Source organism: Amblyomma mixtum, chromosome 2, assembly GCF_055824585.1.
Source record: "Amblyomma mixtum isolate Tamu chromosome 2, ASM5582458v1, whole genome shotgun sequence".
NCBI lineage: Eukaryota > Metazoa > Arthropoda > Arachnida > Ixodida > Ixodidae > Amblyomma > Amblyomma mixtum.
In genome coordinates, this window is record NC_143013.1 from 139607023 (window position 1) to 139626793 (window position 19771).

The 19771-nt window shown below is 45.1% G+C and overlaps 1 protein-coding gene across 1 annotated transcript in view; it reads right to left on the bottom strand.

Annotated features, from left to right (window-relative positions):
• LOC149361088 (uncharacterized) overlaps positions 1-19771 on the bottom strand; it is a 45597-nt gene that overhangs the window by 7709 nt on the left and 18117 nt on the right. The window contains exons 3-7 of the mRNA XM_089567993.1: positions 17070-17248; positions 15936-16142; positions 13604-13719; positions 7467-7593; positions 361-660 (exon numbers count right to left, since the gene is read on the bottom strand). Coding sequence (XP_089424119.1) covers positions 361-660; positions 7467-7593; positions 13604-13719; positions 15936-16142; positions 17070-17248 — 929 coding nt within the window. The remainder of the gene's footprint in view (positions 1-360; positions 661-7466; positions 7594-13603; positions 13720-15935; positions 16143-17069; positions 17249-19771) is intronic.

Genomic DNA, 19771 nt, shown 5'->3' on the forward strand with positions numbered 1-19771 from the left:
AAGCTATTTTAAACACCCGCCGCCGCGGTGGCTCAGTGGTTACGGCGGTCGGCTGCTGACCCGAAAGACGCGAGTTCGATCCCAGCCGCGGCGGTTGAATTTCTTTGGAGGAGAAGTTCTAGAGGCCCGTGTGCTGTGTGATGTCAGTGCACGTTAAAGAACCCCGGTGGTCGAAATTTCCGGAGCCCTTCACTACGGCGTCTCTCATAGCCTTAGTCGCTTTGGGACGTTAAACCCCATAAACCAACCAACCAACCAACTATTTTAAACAGTCGTTTTGAGCAGCCCAGCTGCGGCTTGCCTTCATGTAAGCAATCACCAAACTCAGTCGACTGCCAAGGAAGCAATCGGAAGGCTCACCTTTAGGTTCAAGGACTGCTCAGTCTCGTAACTGGCCCAGTTCGTTCGGTTATTGTATTTCCAGGTCTTGTACGCGTACTCTTCGACACGGTCGTAGCTTGGGTCTCCGCTGCTGACCGTTGTATTGCACAGGACGTCGTAGTCGACCATGAGAGCGCGTTCGCAGAGCTCTGAGGGATGCGCTGGCGAGTTGCCCCCCTCCGCGCCGACAAACATCGCGACGCCCATTGTTGAGGAGAACATGATGCGGAACTTGTCACCTTGAGACCGCAAGTCCTGCTCGGCACGCTCCGCTATTTCCTGCATTGTCCAATGGCAAGAACATGCTAATTAGCTTGCCAAGCACGTGGACAACAAATTTTCTTGCTCATACGCCACATGCAAAATTGCTGTCAGGAGTAGATATCTGGAGCTCGTAAAGCACGCATTAACTTTAAACAGGCAACCGCCAATCTAGAATCACCGGACCGGGCAATACGTAATACGTTTGAGGCAATACGTAAAGCACTGTAGTGTGCAATCCGCGCTGTAAAAAAATGTTGGTAATAGCTGTATTTTGCAAAAATGCAGATGCAGCAATGGCGTCTAACAGAGGGGACAAACTGGCGACGTTGGTGGACGTTAGCGGTCTACAACTGACCAAACTTGAACGCAACATTACTCGCACTGCACCTCAACAAAAGGTACTGCGATTGTGGCTTCGCCAAAATCCTACACAAATGGAGCTGGCTTCCTTTTGCTTACGGTTGCAGTAGAATTACGCTACTATACTCTTTCCGTCCATTAAAGTATTTCGGTCTTTCGTGAAGATGCCAGTATCGCTCTCAAAGAATGACATGATATACGTCCACTGGAATGCAAACCGAAGAATACGCTATCTTCCGAGCATCGAAAATTTTTACTTGTGTTCGGTAAGTCTTCAGCTTGAGAGGTTTGTACATTAAAAAGACCCTTGTACACTGCGAATGTCCGTTTCTTAACGCATCCGTCAGTAGCAGTTCGGAATTTCTATTTGTTGAACTTGAAGGTGTCATGGTTGGTGTTGTTTATAGAGCCCCCCACGCAGATCGCAGTAAGTTTGTGAATGATCTTGAATCTTTTTTTATACACGTAACCGATATGAACAAAAAAGCAATCATCGTCGGCGATACTAATATTGATACTTTAGGTGCCAACCACAGTGAATACACTGACCTGTTATTTTCATATAGATTTACGAATCTTATCTCTACTCCGACCCGAATCGCAGGTTCCAGCTCGACATGCCTCGACCATGTTCTATGCAATTTCGTGCCACCTAATTATTTGGCTGGGGCATATGATACGGCAGTGGCAGATCACTTCGCGATTGCCTTCTTATACCGCGTAGACGATAGAGATAGCCGTAGACTTCTGACAGCACGTGCGAACATAGGAAGAAAATTGACTATCAAAAATGCGCACTCAGGCTCTCTGAAATGAGCTTTGCAGACCTCGCCGATATGAATGCCAATGAACACTGCTGCAGCCTTGTCGATAGAATTAAAGCTGTGATAAATGATTGTAGTTTTACGCAGAAAAAAACGTACTATACACATCCAGTGTGCCCTTGGATGACAGCAGCTGTGCTAAACATGATAAAAACGCGCGATCACTGGCACACCAAAATGAAACAAAACAGAGGGAACGCATATTATAGTGCTCAGTATAAGATTCATAGAAATAAAGCTGTTGCTACCATGCGTGTACAGAAGAAGCTATATTTTAGTAACCAAATAAACGCATGCGCCGGCAATTCTAAGAAACTCTGGGCTACAGTGAACTCGATAATTCAGCCTACTTCATCAAACCGAATACTTCCTGACCTGGCCCTTTCCGCAGATAAACACCTGCTATCAGATCAGTTTAACGATCATTTCTGCTCAGTGGGTGCTGATTTACGTTTAAGTATGGGTCTCACAGACGGACCTTCTCTGCCTGAGTATCTTGAAAAGACCTTCGGCTTTATAGAAATAAGCAGTGACGAAGTAATGAGTGCACTTAATTCAATGGATGCCACTAAGGCCACGGGTCTCGATGGTATTCCGGTTTCCATAATTAAAAACAACAGTGGCGTCTTAGCTGCCACCTTAGCCTCTTTATTTAATAAAGCGTTTCTGTCCGGCATCTATCCTGATATTTTGAAGCTCGCCAAGGTAGTCCCTATCTACAAAAGTGGGAATCCTAATGAACTCGGAAACTATAGGCCGATATCAATCCTTAGCTGTATCAACACTCTCTTCGAAAGACTATTGGCTAAAAGAATTACGCAATTCCTGACTAAAAATGCAATTCTGTCAACGTCCCAACATGGTTTTCAGAAATTTAGATCGACCACCACGGCTGTGCTTTCTATAACTGACTCAATCAATGAAGCACTCAATAATAACAATATTTCTGTTGGTGTATTCCTGGATATTAAGAAGGCATTCGACACTGTGGATCTCGATATTTTATGCAAGAAACTAGAACGATATGGGTTCAGAGGTGTATCACTCGATTTCTTTAGAAGTTATTTAACTGGGCGACGGCAGTGTGTTATTATTGACGAACACGCGTCAAGTTCGCGTTTTATTTCCGTAGGTGTTCCGCAGGGCTCGGTACTGGGGCCTATACTTTTTACACTCTACATAAACAACTTACCCGATTGCCTAATAAAGACCCGTGCTATTATGTACGCCGACGATACCTCATTGTTGGTGACCGCTAACTCCGTTGAAACAGCCAAGCATATTTTAAACTCAGAACTTCAGAGAGTCAATAAATGGTTTTTAACAAATAGACTCACTTTGAACATAGGCAAGACTAAATATGTTATATTTGCATCCCCTTATAAAAAATACCAGAATACCTGCTCCGCAATATCGATAGGAGATAAAGAAATTGAAGAAGTTAAAACTATTCAGTACTTGGGTGTAACCTTAGACGCTGCATTAAACTGGAAACCGCATATCGAAAAATTGCGCAGCAAACTATCTTATGCATGTTTCGTTCTGGCCAAAGCTCGGCGACATTTCGAAATACACACACTAAAAACAATATACTTTAGCTTTTTCCAGTCCCAATTAACTTACTGTATAGAATCATGGGGGTTCACTTACATCACTTACATTGAACCTGTTTTACGCTTGCAGAAGCGGGCACTGAGAATAATGACTTGCACAACACCGTATACGCCTTCTCGCCCTTTGTTTTTTAGACTCCAAATAATGCCGGCATTGCAGCTTCGAGATTTTCGCGTTGCACTACTTGTACTAAGAGTCCTCTCCGGCACCTCCCCCTTTCCATTGAACACATTCCATAGAGCCCCAACTAACAGCCGTTCAGCAGCACAGGGAAGATTTCTGGTTCCTACATCTCGCAATGACTATGGCCAGCGCCGCTTCGAGTATCAAGGGGTAAAAACTTGGAATAAAATCCCCTGTGCAGTCTTTGCAACGTCTAATCCTTACATTTCACTGAAGACCTTTTTTCTGTCACAAATAATTACCTGATTTACAATGCAAATCGCTTTGTGATTGTTTCTTATTATTCTCTGTAGTGTCTATGTTGGGTTTGCCATTTATATGTCATTGAATAATCACTTCTAAGGCAACTGCGTATATTTTGTATAAAGAATGCTGTTCCTGCCTTCGTGTTTTTTTGCACACTCTTCTATTTTTTTGTAGTGAGCCCTCTTGTATATCTGTAATTTGAACCCTCTTGCTTGTACGCTTTGCATTTTTCCACCATTCTTATGTGTATTATTTTGGCATGCATGTAGAAAGCATTTGTCCTCACTAATATCTTTGCTTTTATTGCATGGATCCATAACTAGCCTTTGGCTAAGGATCCAGACAGTGATGTTATGTACTGTGCTGAAGAAATGATAATAAAAAGAAAAAGAAAAAAAGAAAAAAGTGTGAAAAAGAGCCTGGTGGCACTTCAAAGTTGCATGCCCATTACCGAGTCCTTTCAAGTAATAACTGCACGTCCCGCGTGCTACGCATATGTTCACCCAGTGGCGGCAGGTGAAGTGAATTCGGGCATCGAGGAATACCGCGTGATTTAATCTCACAAAACGGGGCCTCTGGGCTACAAGCATTCACAGGCGCTTAGTGAGTCTATGCCTAATGCGTGACGGAGGGGATCACAAAGTCGATATCCCCCGTTTTAATTTTCACTTCTCAAATAGATTCCTCTTGTTGGTCTGCCAGCTGTAAAGACGAATAGGAGAAGGTGAAGCTTACAGTTAAATTACCAAGACCGCGCAAAAAATTGGAGCAGGCGCTTAAACTCCGCCTTAAGGGTATGACGTGAAAGCGTAATGGGTTAATTCCAATATATGCAGATGGTCTCTCTACTTTACACTCACAGATACCAGTGGTGCAGCGGTTAAGCGGCGCGCAATTGCCCTGTGATGGCAGGTGCTCCCAGCAGAGGGCCTTGTGAGACCCAGGTTGGTGTTCGCGAGCGGCCACTCATTCCAGTTTAAATGCCATCTGCCACGGTGGGCAGTTTTTTCGCTCAAGGGCAACGCCGACACCTCCGACGCCAGTTTTTCTGCAGAACGTGGCCTCTAAAGCTATCGCGTTAACACAAATATGAACCGAGAGAAAAAACTCAAACTGTCTCGCTCTAGTGTGTTGCTGTCTATCCATGCTCGGTTTAGGCGCTCTAAACTGAATTAAAGTCGCTGAATGCAACTAGCCTAGGAACTGCAGCTGACTGTGCGACCCTGAATTCCAGCAAAAAAAAAAATAATGAAAAACAGCTTGCGTACCACTTTCACCACACATAGGTACCTTCAGCGCTATTCGATTTCCAAAACTAAAACAGCGGTTAAAAAAAGATCCCAGAACGATTGCCACCGTCTTACGCGAGATTCAGCTGCAGCTGTTGGGTATAACTCTCCCCCTCCCTCCACGGTAACCACGCACTTTTTCCAGTGGCAACCCCTCTCCGATAGCGCATTCTTACGTACCCACGATACCGTCCGCCGCAAGCAATGCCCGCGCACAGGGTGGTTTCCTTGGCAACCACCCCATTGTTTGCGCACTTTACACACTCGCCTTTCCTCCTACTTCCTCCATACCCACCTTGTTAATGCGGTAACCGCCCTCCGTTTTCGCGTTTATAATTTATCGCAAAATTACCCAATCCTTGCACGGTAGCCACTCCCCCGGTGGATCACACGGCAACCACCTGCAGGGTAACCCGGCTACTATCAATACTACTTCTACTACTACGGCTGCTAGACCGACGCAAAACCCAGAAATGGGTGCCTATCTGCGTCGTCGTAAAATTACAGTTCATATTGCGGGAGGCCGTCGCATTACGGGAACTATGGGAACTCAAAAGGTATTGAAAGTCTATCAACTCAGTTTTTGGAAAGAATATGCGTCTCATCTACTGAGGTTGGAAACTACATTCCATCTCGGTTATTTACAGCCACGTGGACGATGGTTACAACCTCTAGCTTTGCGTATACGCCTTGCTGCATTGCGCTCGAAGCAATTTCAATGTCATTTAAATTGCCTCAAGCTATATCCTCCCCTGTCTACGTGAAGAAAGGGCCTTTGTGTTCTATTCATTTGTACGAGTGCGTGTTGACAGCTACCGGCAATAAAGCTGTTGAGTAAGAGAAATGATGCAGCCAGCTGTTGATTGATCTCTTTACACGGGTGAAGCAATTGATGTTGTTGAGGGCCTTTGTGTTCTATTCATTTGTACGAGTGCGTGTTGACAGCTACCGGCAATAAAGCTGTTGAGTAAGAGAAATGATGCAGCCAGCTGTTGATTGATTTCTTTACACGGGTGAAGCCATTGATGTTGTTGGTGGTTTGGGAAAGATCTTTGCGGTTTCCCGATAGACTAATGACGGTTAGTCCTGAACACTGCTTATAAAGTGCGTGGTACCAAAAAGACTCGCCGGGAAAGTGTGCACGTCGAGCATCGCCGAGCATGAGCACTTGTATTCAACCCAGGTGCCGCATGGTGGCTCGGAACTCAGCGATCGTGGCCCGGCATGGCGCGTCCTTTTTGCAGTCTTGTGGGTGTTCTACCGGGTGTGTTAGCACTGCATTTCCCGGGCTCAAGCCGAGAAGCGTTGCTCACGGTTACTTACGAAGCTCGAGTTCTTGGACTCAAAACAAGCATTCTGGTAAGGTTTCGCAACAATACTTAACGAAAATAAGCAATATTATTCATTTTCATTTTACTGGAAGAGGGCTCTTTGTCCCTTGTTGCATCCGACTGAAGGGTTGTGACACCCCTCCTAGCACATGCTAGACAACGAACCTCTTCAGCATGAATGAACGCTGCATGCGGACCCACACAGTGCCACGGCACCACGTGACGCAACAGTGCGTCTGGACACACGCATTCGCGTCCTGAGCTCCCTTGACAATACTCTGCGCACGCCATGCAGTAATTTTGTAGCGAAAGCTACGTTGGCCACAAACTTGCGATTTCGCTGAGGCGCTGCTCCGAGGAGGCACAGAGACCGACCTTGAGCCGTTGCCTAGCAACCGCCGCAGCTGGCGGACGCCGCGCGCTCGTCGCGCCATCTGGCATGACGTCACACCGCGCGTGTCGCCGCGGAGCTGCCGCCGCCGTTTGGTATGACGTCACACCGCTTGCCTCGTCGTTGCACTCGCTTCGCCAGCTGTGTCGCACGCCTGATAACATGCCGGATGATTGAACAGGAGAGCTCGCGTGCGCCGCAACCACAGATTAAGCGGCAGTATGGACGGCGACTTAGCTTTCGCTATGTATATCCTGACATAGCCGAGCTAAGCCACTGCCAATTTTTTTTTAATTATGGAGTGACGGAAGCCTGGCTGCTGAGCTGTGGCGTTGTGAGCTTAAACTATGCGCAGCTCCGGAATACGCTTCCGATTTCTAGAAGCTGCACGCAAAATACGCAGCGAAAATTTGAATACAAACCGTGACTTTCCAGCTAATCACCTAAAATTAGCCAAAAAGGCATCTGGGAGCCTTTTTTACAGAACTACGTGGACTTTATGGTCTGACCATGAAGTTCTATTTTCACATGGCACTACTTTCCTACACTTATTATGACGGAATGAGCATAGCCAATAACTCACAAATGAAAGTAGCGAATCTTGATCTGTCTTCATAGATACGGGGAAGGCCTGACACCCAGAAGAACTGTACGGCCGACCTCTTAGAAGGTCATGTATGTGGGTCTCGATAATAATAGTGGTGATAGGCCTGAAAAAAAAGATGAAAAAGGCATTTGTAAAACCAAAAAGTCTATTTCGAGATGAGCACGTTCTAGAAAGCTTCGGGATGATAAGAAGCCATGGGTCGCAGACGGAAGATATTTTTGGTAAGAAATCGTTTCCTCATGACTTCATGTTCAAAACCTCTACTAGACCTCGTACATGTCTAAATTAGAAATAAGAAGGCACTGGGACTCCCTAAATGTCTACTTTTGTCAGTCAATACAAAATATAGCGGTTGCGTTATTAACTGATTCAAAATATAAATGATCTGATGTCTCACGGGTTTGCATTGCAGGATTTTTACTCATTTTTCCTGCGTCGTTCAGCGTGTACAGGTGGCGGCGTTGTAGTATTTGAGATGCACGGCAGCTGAGATTGTTGCTCTTTCTGTGAGCCATGATGCTCAGAAATTTGTACTAATCTCAGTTTATTGTCCGCCTAGTTCTGACCTACAACGATTTGTTTATGAATTTTTTTCTGATTCCTGTGCAAATATTTAAATTAAGGCGAAAGCCTTTAATGACTCGTACTGTCGTGACCAAGACGTGTTAACAAATTTGTCGGCGTTTCAGATTGGTCGAAATGGTCGTGGCGTCACTGCGCGCGAATTTTGACGGGTGTCCACCAAAATATGTGAGACAGTTACCGCCAATTTCCTTTCCTCAAATACAATTTTCGACTGGTACCACCGAGATATGTGAGACAGTTACTGCGTAATTTCCTTTCCTACAATTTTCATTTTCTTCATTACGGACCCTCTTTCTCTTTCTTCTTTCACTCCACTTCCTCCCTTCCTGTACGGTGTGGTTCAGGTGTCCACCGAGATGACAGAGAATTACAACGCCATTTCCTTTCCTCAAAAAGGGTTGCGTTCAAAACGCAATGCATCGAGCCGAACGGGTGGTGGCGTTCCCGTGAACTCCCTGGTAGCGCTACAACATGCTGTCGCGTTCCACTCCTAAAGGCAAGGATTAAGAGTCATTAATTGGCAGTTAATTAATGCACCAACTGAATGTGAAGTGAAAAATTGCGTAGCAGAATGCAGCACTCAGGGTTTCGCCTTTCAACACTTTAGCCGCTAAAGTTCCTCGTGATTTTTCTAATATTATACTAGCAGACGGTCCTATCGTTGACATTTCTCAATCAAAAAAAAAATGGCTGAGGCTTAGCTAAGGTTAAGCCTAGTCAGATGCGAAGCATATTGATGGCTAGGCTTGGTAATACATGGCTTTCCTTGGTTGACGTTCATCCCGCTCTTCATCGGTCTCTGTGGCACGCTGAAGCTTTCGCTTCTCGTTCAAATAAGCCCTGCTTCTAGACGGCATCCCAACATCTGGCCGCCTCGTAAGTGCCCGGAGAGCGAGGCAAGCTCAGCTTTATACCGCTGCTGTAGCGTCACGTGGTCAGCTGCAGCGCCTCTGATGTGGAGCCTCCACCGCCGCGGCCGACCGCGCGAGCCGGCAGCCCATCTCTCCTCTGCTGTGACGTCATGTTGTCACGTGGTCAGCCGCCGCGCCTCTGATGTGGAGCCTCCACCGCCGCGGCCGATCGCGCGAGCCGGCAGCCCATCTGTCCTCTGCTGTGACGTCATGTTATCACGTGGTGTAACGTGGTCACGCTTAAGGTCAATGGTAGCTCTACCGCCGCGCTCGACGGGCTGTAGTGTAGCTCTAGTAATATCCTTCGCATAAAAAGGGGGTGCTGAGGATGCTCTACATTTATTAACTGGTTACGGCACTGACAATATTATCCGTAGTTACGCTCGCAAGGAATTTGTAGGCGCCAATACACTTTTCCAATTTTGAAAAATTGAATGAAGAGAATGGTGGACCTTATGGAGTGGCAGAGCGGACTACTGAGATTATTTCAGTTGAATATATTCGGATAAGCATCGCATATCGTCGGAGGGACAAAAAGCCAACAGTGCCGAGAAGAATGTTCAGAAGCTGCTGCAAAAGTGGAGAAACATGGACTAGAAGTCCATTGACAGCTTCCTGGACTCCATGCTTCGGGGGAGTCAAACAATGATCTCCATAAAAGGCTTTTGTTTTAAGTACTGACGCATTCGGTGATTTGAAAAGGCATCTTGAAACTGTTGCCTAATTGTGTAAGAAAAAAAAGCCTAATAGCTGATACCTTCACGCAACGCACAAAGCAGATCTTCAATAAATTTGCTCTGAGAAAATATTGTCGCTTAAAATGGTGCTAAAAATGTGTTGCTGTCTCTAGGAAGTCTGGAATTGTCCAACTAACATCAAGCTCAAATTTTATTAAAAAAAGTTTAATTAAATAAAACGAAAAATTATATCTTTTTTGTTCACTACTGTAGTTGCAGACGACAGCTGTACCCTCATGAAAGTCGCGTCCAACTACTGCGTGACGGAAAAATTGAAGCGGACACTTAAGCTTCGCCTTGAGGACATGACGCGGTAGCGTTGACAGGTTATTGCCTTCATTTGCGGAATTTGCCATTCTCTACTTTACATTCACAGGTGTCCTTCCTCAATGTGCAGCGGCTAAGGGAATGCGCCACCTGCTATGGAAGACGCTGCCACCGGTGTTGCTTGGGTAACCCAGATTGCTCTCCCAAAGAAACTACTCGCGATCAGTCATTAATTTAACAGCAGCCTGCCACGGTGGTCACTTTGCTCACAATCTTTTCGGCAGGTTACGATGACGCCACAAGGTCACGTGACCTTGGTGGCCCACCTTGGTTGCTTCTGTGGCGTGTGGGGGCGCCAGATTTTCTGGGTAACGGGGCCTTTAATGCTATTGTGTTATAAGAGTGATCGGTCATTGTCTCGGTCCTCGGCAAGTTTCGCCCTTATCTGTATAGCCGCCATTTTCCCGTGGTCAGGGATCACCATGCCCTTCGTTGGCTCTCCTCGTTAAAAGGTCCCTCCAGCCGCCTGCCTCGATGGGCTCTACGTCGACAAGAATATAGCATACGCGTCGTCTGCCGGTCGGGCTGCAAGCATCAGGACGCTGATGCCCTGTCCCGCTCCCCACTACCAGCTGAGATTACCAACCTCTTCGGCCTCGAATTCGTTCCACCTTCCCTCACCACCAACGACATGCTGTTCGAGCAGCGTAAGGATCCATGGATTGCCTCTCTTCTAGACTTTCTCTCCGACCCGACTGCGGTTCCAGCTTCTCTGCGCTTCTCCCTGCCCTGCCTTTCTTAACTCTGAAGGATAGAAATGGCTTCTCGCCATCCCACGACATCTATGGTCCTAAGTCTGCACCTTTTTCCACGCTTACCAGCAATGCGGCCATGCGGGAGTATTCAAGACGCACACCTGCAGCCGCCCCAGGTAGTACAGACGCGGCATGTAACACCTCATCCTCAAGTACGTCCACTCGCGCCCGACCTGCCAACGCTGTAAGCAACTGCCTTATCGCAATGCTGGCGAGTTGAAATCACTGCCTTGCCCCCCCTGCCCCTACCACCATGTTGGAATCGATTATACGGTCCTTTGCCATACACCGCTGATGGCAATCGGTGGCTCATTGTCGCCATTGACCACCTGACCAGGTATGCTCAAACCGCCGCGGAGTCGGCTGCTAAACTCGTGATGTGACGTTCTTCATTTTGCAGCGCTTCATTCTTCGACACGTTGCTGCTCGCGGATTCCTTTGATTGAGGACGCGTCTTCTCGTCTGACGTCGCCAAAGCTCTGCTCTCCGAGTGCAATATAATTCATCGGACTTGTACAGCCTACCATGCGCAAAGAAATAGTCTACCCGAAATGCTTAATTATACCCTGGGTGACACGCTGGCCATGTACGTTGCTGCCAACCACACAAAGTGGGACCTCGTTCTAGCTTATGTTACGTACGCCAACAGTCTTGCCACCCAATTCACTACAGGTTTCTCCCAGTTTTTTTTTTTTTGCTTTACGGCCTGCATCCATCCGCTCCCATCGGCGCAGTTCTTCCCTATCACCCTGCCTTATCTGAGTGTACAACTGTTTCTGAAGCTTCCCAGCATGCTGAAGTCTGCCCCCAGATTGCATGGTCGCTCACGACAGTCAGGGGCGCCAAAAACAGCGCCATGACGAAGAACAGCTTGCACGGCTTTGCCACTCGGGTGCCTAGAGTGGCTATGGATCGCTTCCAGCCCTCCTGGCACCTCCAAGGAACTTCTTTCCAAATACCATGGCCCCTAGCGAGTCCTGAAGGGCACATCTCCCGTCAACTATATTATTGAGGCGCGCAAGCCGTCTGCCGATCTCCGCTGACGTGGCTGCGAGACTGTACATATCAAACACCTCCAACCTTACAACGACCTGGTTGTAATGTCGGCACCATGAGCCACCAGGGTCATATGCCGGGGTCATATTGAAGATGGGCATTAGCCTAGCCGCACTGCCATCGCGCTGAGCGAGAGTCTGGTCAGCCTGACCAACCACGGATTGTGTTTCGTCACTGCTACTATTGACTTAAACGTTGACCTAAACCCCTGTTATGTGTGGTTTGGTTCACTGGGGTTTAATGTCCCAAAGCGACTCAGGCTGCGAGGAACGCCGTTGTGAAGGGCTCCGGAAATTTCGACCATCTGGGGTTCTTTAACGGGCACTGACATCGCACAGTACACGGGACTCTAGAATTTCACCTCCATCAAAATTCGACCGCCACGGCCGGGATCGAACCCGCGTCTGTTGGGTCAGCAGCCGAGCGCCATAACCACTGAGCCACCACGGCGGCCCCTGTTATGTGTATGCGTGTGTAGGCTACAAATCTCTAATTGCAAACAGGTCTCTATTGGCAGCAAGGAATAAATTTGCTATTAGGATTTCTTAATCACTTTTCTAGGTGACATCATTCGCCTCTTTTTTGACGTCTGCAAACACTGGCGTTACTACGCCGCAAAATGCTTCTCTTTTCCTCAACAACCCTATTTTCCAAATTTAGCGACCACCTTCCCTGAAACACTATATTTATATCAAAAAGGGGATTCAATCTGTAATTCCTACTGAAAATAACATTTTCTCTTTAATGTGCTTGAGGGCTTTGCATAAAGCATGTACAATTGCTAAGTAATTTCGTTGTGTAATCGAATAATCTACTCTCCTAGAGTACACTCCAATACACTTTGTCAACAAATCATAGCAAAATGAAAATGAGGTCCCGAGGGCTTCTGTAGAGAGGCTTGTGTACAAAAAATGGCAGTACTAACTATTATTTTGCGTCTATAGCAGAAGTTTGTGTGTTCAAAAAATCATTTTGAAGCGTTAAAAGAATGTTGATAAACAGTGGTACAGTGCCGTTGCACACTAATTCCAAATGTTGCTAAGTTGACGGCAAAAATTATAAAGATTTTCTGTGAACATGATTCCTGTAAATATTCCTGGTCAGTTGTCCTAATACCGTTGATAGGTTTTTGATGGACAGCCTTGTTAAGTTTTTGGGTGCATGTGTACCGACTGTCGATAAGTCGACGATAGGAAGTATACAGAATTTCTTGCTACTTTAATCTTTTGACTATCGATGGCCAGTTGTTGGCCTAACGCTGAAAGGTTGTTGATAGTCATCGTCTTTAAGGCGTTGGTAGGAAGTGTACAGAAAATATTGATAAGTTGATGAGAGGTAGTACAAAAAATTTGTACATACTTGAGTCTTTTGAATATCGATGTCTAGTTGTCGTAAGATGGTTGATAGGATGTTACTAAAAAGTATCCAGACAAAAGATTTTCGATTGGTTTTTAAAGGTTCTATTACTATATGTCTGAGCACTTTCTCAAGAATATCACTGCACATTTTTGTAAGGTAGCACTCTGTTTACAGGCAGCCTGAATCTTATTTTGTAACAAATATTTTATCACCAGCAAATGCTAATGACTGATTACTCCCGGTTTTACAGATTTGCGGCACCTTCAGGGGAAATTCTACTTAAACTCGGACCGGCACTGAACAGGTTGATATCTGTCGGGTTCACTTTATACTCCCAGATGACGTATGAGCGGAATTACAGAGTCTGACTCGAATATGCTTACCCTGCTGATTCCACTTCTTCAACAAACTCGAAGTAATCATCAAAGCCATACAGTTGCACACCGAGAAAAACCATCGGCGTCTTGTGGTTCTGTTGGCGCACCGCTGTGTCCAGCGCCTGTGTAGTGCGCAATGCGGACATAGCATGCGTTCAAGTGACGTCAGGAGTTATAATGATAATCTAGAAAAATCGGCACCTCTCAAAGAACAACTGCCCATTCCCCAATAAGAGCGCTGCTTGAGCCGGGAAACATCGACGGAAAAAGCTATAAAACAATATACAATTCCTGTCATTCGAACTACTATACTTGTTACAAGTGCTTTTCAGGTCCGAATACATGATGAAAAAGAGTAACAGATTGCGATAAGTGGCAGCAATCATCTGCTGCTTACGAGCGATACCGCCTTTATATGACGCCACACAAAAGGGCGTGTTCTTTGACAATTGTAGAGGGAAATAACTACGCGAGAAATCCGCAGGAAAAAAAAACGGTATTCGCATTTTGTTTGGCAATTCGGATTTCCTCTCACTGACTAGCGCTCGATGATGAAAAAAAAATGTTGACAGTGCAGAAATTCCTTTGTTGCTACGATTTTATTATACGTCCCCTGGACCCTCAGTCACCATGAAAGAGTAGTTCTAATTAATAAGAAGGCTACTGCTCTGGTGTCGCCCGATCAGTGCCAAAAATATTTTCCCGGTGTGGCGGCCATTTGCTGTAAAATAAGAATCATCATCATCATCATCAGCCTGACTACGCCCACTGCAGGGCAAAGGCCTCTCCCATGTCTCTCCAATTAACCCTGTCCTTCGCCAATTGCGGCCACCGTATTCCCGAATATTTCTTAATCTCATCTGTCCACCTAACTTTCTGCCGGCCCCTGCTACGCTTGCCTTCTCTTGGAATCCACTCCGTTACCCTTAAGGACCAGCGGTTATCTTGCCTTCGGATTAAATGCCCTGCCCAAGCCCACTTCTTCCTCTTGATTTCAACTGGGATGTCATTAGCCCGCGTTTGTACTCTCACCCACTCCACCCGCTTCCGATCTCTTAACGTTACACCTATCATTTTTCTTTCCATAGCTCGCTGCGCTGTCCCTAACTTAAGCTGAACCCTCTTTGTTAGTCTGTACATTTCTACCCCATAGGTGAGTACCGGTAAGATACAGCCGTCGTATACTTTTCTCTTGAGGGATATTGGTAAACTTCCATTCATGATCTGAGAGAACCTTCCATACGCGCTCCACCCCATTCTTCTAGTTATTTCCCTCTCATGATCCGGATCAAATCTCAGCATCTGCCCTAAATAGACATATTCTCTTACTACTTCCAGCACCGCGCCATCAATTGCGAACTGCTGTTCTCTTGCTAGACTGTTGAATATTACTTTGGTTTTTTGCATGTTAATTTTAAGCCCCACCTTTCTGCTCTGCCTGTCTTATTCATTGATCATGCTTTGCAGTCCATGTCCTGAGTGACTTAGCAAGGCAATGTCATCAGCGAATCGCATATTACTTAGGTGTTCTCCATTAACTCTTATCCTCAACTATTCCCATTTCAGACCCCGGAATATCTCCTGTAAACAGGCAGTGAATAGCATAGGCGAGACCGTGTCTCCCTGCCGGACACCTTTCCTAATTGGAATTGTATTGCTGACTTCATGGAGAACTATGGTAGCTGTGCAATCATTATAAATATCTTCCAATATTTTCACATAACACTCTTCTACACCCTGATTCCGCAATGCCTGCATGACAGCTGAGGTTTCCACTGAGTCAAATGCTTTCTCGTAATCAATGAAGGCTATATACAGGGGTTGGTTGTATTCTGCGCATCTCTCTATCACCTGATTAATAGTGTGAATGTGATCTATTGTCGAGTATCCTTTACGAAAGCCTGCCTGGTCATTTGGTTGACTAAAGTCCAAGGTTGTCCTGACTCTATTAGCGATTACCTTAGTAAATACCTTGCAGGCAACAGACAATAAGCGTATCGGTCTCTAATTCTTCAAGTCATTGACGTCTGCTTTCTTATGAATTAAGATAATTTTAACATCTTTCCAAGCTCTAGGTACGCTCAAGATCACAAGGCATTGCGTATACAGGGTGGCTAGTTTTTAAACCACAATCTCTCCTCCATCCTTCAACAAATCTGCTGTTATCTGATCTTCACCAGCTGTAACCAAAGCCCCAATCAACTGCAAGGAAACCAAAAGGCATCTCTGTTGAAGTATTCTGCTTATGCTTCTAGCGGAATACCTACCGTTAGGTTAAGCTTGACTAGGTCACTTTCGCACTGATTCTGACTTTACAAAAAGCAGCACAATAGCTCACCTCGAACACGGGCTTCAGCTCGTTGGTTTTCATGCGCTCGGGACGAGCGAAGTCCAGCACTCCCATGGCTGACACTTTCAACGTTTGCACAAGGTTTTCTATCTGGGGGAGTGCGTTGGGAATGAAGGCCACGGTGCCGTTACTGTTCTTGGCTTGGAGCATAGAGAAACTCAAACCGACCCCCATTTGCGAATTTGCCTCGATGGCCTGCACACAGAAAGGCGGTCATGTTGCAGTGTTACAGTGAACTCTAACAGCGTACAAAGCAGAGCTGGTAGGTGCATTTCTGAGGTACACTGCCGCATAGCAAAACACGACTACGTAGACACTGCCCCATCCTTCCCGCCATATTGTGCTGCCAAATCAATCAAAAAATTTTTGATCTGGAAACCTTCATTCTCGAATAATAGTCTCTACAAAATCAGCAGTCCATCACAAAAAATATTTAGGAACAAAAGTACTCAGGTACTGGCCTCATTAAAGAGCGTTTCTACGCATAGAAATGCGCAAGTTATATGCTCTAGCAGAGTTCCTTACTCTATGATTTCGCACTCATTGTTCTTGCGTTCCATTAACCCTCCATATTGTAGTAGGCACACTAGGCACGGTCCAGACCGCTAACATTATGTGAAAACGCTGCGGATATTGCACGTGTTCGGAGATGGCATGCCCATAACCTATTCACAGAGCAGGAAGTCCCGAGAAAGGCCCCCAAGTCTTTGGGTCAAATGCATGACACTGAATTAAAAAGTACTATTTTAACCAGGCATGGCTGGCCAGTCTCTGTAGCGAAGACAGGATAATATTATTTCAAGCAGGACCGCATCAAAAAACGTGACCACCTAAAACGACCCCTCACTTGCCGATTTTCTCTGCTTCACGAACGCACACTTGCTCTAACATTTCGCCCTATCACGCAGCGCTAAAGCATTGTTTTTGACGTTTCCCTTTGTGTTCTGGCGGGAACAGGCGAAAATAAAAACCGCTGTTGCAAGCCTCTACAAGGAAACACCTTAATACATGGGGTTTTATTCGGATTTTACTGTCGCGTTAATTCGCTACCGTCCGCGCCGCAGGCAACTGATCACATCCATAAGTTCTCTTGAATTAGCGGAGGGTAGGCCGTTTCGTTACCTTTTTGAATGCCTCCCAAGAGGTCTTTCCGTACAGCGGGACGAAGTCAGTGCCGTCCTTGACGAGGTCAGGGTAGATGGCATAGTCGCACAAGCCGCCATCGAGCACCCTCGGGTTCGCGAAGCTCTCGCCGACGACGCAGATTAGCATGCCGGGTCGAAGAGTTCTGGTTGTTGTGGCTGCGTAGGAGTGCGGAAATATTAGGTGCTCTAGATGGCGTTTAACGTAAGACTTTACACACTTTTTAAGTTAGAAGAGTGCTTTTTACGGTGTAGCATTGAGCGCGGTGTAGTACACCAGAATACATCAAACAACTAGCAGGCTGATTAACCAATATTGATTACTTAACTTTTTAACTATTATCGTTACTCTCCTTAATTACTGAGAGGTGTCTAGCTTACCGTAAGTAATATATATATATATATATATATATATATATATATATATATATATATATATATATCGGCTTTTAGAATTTCTAGCCGTATGAAGAAGGCATGGGCCGTATAAAGGCAAGGAAGACCAAGGACAGCGACCTCTACCACGTCTCTGGAGTTGATTATCATCATGCACTTCTCTCTAGATTACCTTAAAAGCCTCCTGCTTAATTCAGCTGATACTCATAAGTCTATTATCAATTTTAATTCTCGTAGTTTACCAAGGCATTACGATGACTTAATAAAGTTTATAACGCTCGTTAATCACTCCTTTTCACTCATTTGTCTTTCTGAGATATGGCTATCATCCGACGATGATAGGCTATTTGCTCTTCCTGGCGATCAAAATGAATACTATCACAGGTCAACTGATCGACACGGAGGATCTGCTATTTTTATTTCTAACGCTTTATCATACAAACGCCGTCACGACATCACGTTTCAACAAAAAAGTGCGAATCAGTGTGGTTAGAATTTGACAAATGCATTTTTGCTTCACACAGAAACACTGTCATTGGTAGTATCTATCGCTCACCTTCCGCGTCTTACGAGCTCTTTTGCATGAACTAGAAATCATCCTCCAAATTCTCAATCGTGAAAACAAAAACATCGTCATCTTAGGTGACATTAATATTGACATAAGAGATCTCTAACAGCTCTCGTTCTGGAAACACAAACTGCTTGCTCGGCCATGGTTTGGAGTCACTATTAGCGTCACCAACGCGCATTGCACATCAAGGCTCTAGCCCCCTCATCGATCACATTATTACGCCTCAGATCTCAGGGGTCATCAAATTTGATATCACGGACCCCTACACGACTTTCCTGTCAATTGAATGTCCTGATAACACGCCTCCCAGAAAACGTTATAAGCAATCATTTGATAGAAACCGGTTTGGTGCGATAGTAACTTAGACTAACTGGGATAACATACAACAAGAAATATCTGCCAGTAACGCGTTCAGTAAATTTTATGCGAAGCTCAAAGAAATAATTAGCCCGTGCACATCCCATCACTCCTTGGTATTCAGTTCCCCGGAACCCATGGATACCCAAAAGTCTTATAAGCTGTATAAATAAAAAAAATACCCTTCTCAAAAAGGTTAGCAAGCAGCCGTTTAACGTGTACCTAAAACAGCGCTTTCAAAAATGCTCGGATACTCTCTCCGCAGCACTAAAACGCTCCAAAAAAGATTACTACCAAAATGAAATACTTAGAAATGGAAATGACACTCGTAAGAATTAGGTTATTAAGGAATTCTTGAATATAGCTGAAAAACAAAACGAGTATAATGAAAGAATATGATGGTGAATGTACTTTAACTGATCAAACCAACATTGCTAATGCATTTAATTCCTCCTTCTCGTGCTGCGGTTCCTCGCCTCCATGTAGTTACTGTGGCCCTCGTCGATGCCCTCACTCTTTTTACTTGCGTCCTACTTCACCAGGCGAAGTCTTTCAGATAATTTCTAGCCTAAAAAATACCGCTTCTGGGATCGATGAAATTCCTTCTTTTAAAATAAAGCTGGTGGGTCGTGAGCTGCCTAATGTTATTAGTCACATTATTAATTTAGTATTTAAGACTGGTGTTTTTCCAACTGAACTTAAGAAAGGTATGGTGATACCGATATTCAAGAAAGGCGACAAAGAATGCCTAGGCAACCACCGTCTCATAGCTATATTACCCTTCTTTAGTAAAATAGAAAACGTGATTGTTAATCGCATGATGAACTACCTCATTAAATTCAAACTCTTAGGAGATGAGCACTTTGTATTCTACCCTAATTACTCCACAGGACTAGCATTAATCAAATCCACAGACAGGATTAAACAACATATAGATAATGGGTTTTTAGCCGGTGCTGTTTTCTTGGATTTCACCGAAGCATTTGACGCAATTAACCACACTCTACTTCGCACTAAATTAGAATCTCTCGGCATTTGTTGGCCTGTTTTAGCTCTTTTACGCAGTTATCTCACTAACCGTACACAAGTTGTCCATCTACACGAAACTCTCTCTTACCATTTAACTATTAATTTAGCAGTGCCACAATGTTCCATTTTAGGTCCTCTTCTTTTTCTTATTTTCATCAATGACTTACCTTTGTCCTTAATTAAGACAAGATGTATACTTTACGCGGATGATACGACATTATTCACTCAGGATAGCAATTTCACACGACTAATAAACAAATTAAACATGGACTTAGAGAATATCGTTTTATGGTGTGAAAATAACTTGCTACAACTCAGTCCTACAAAAA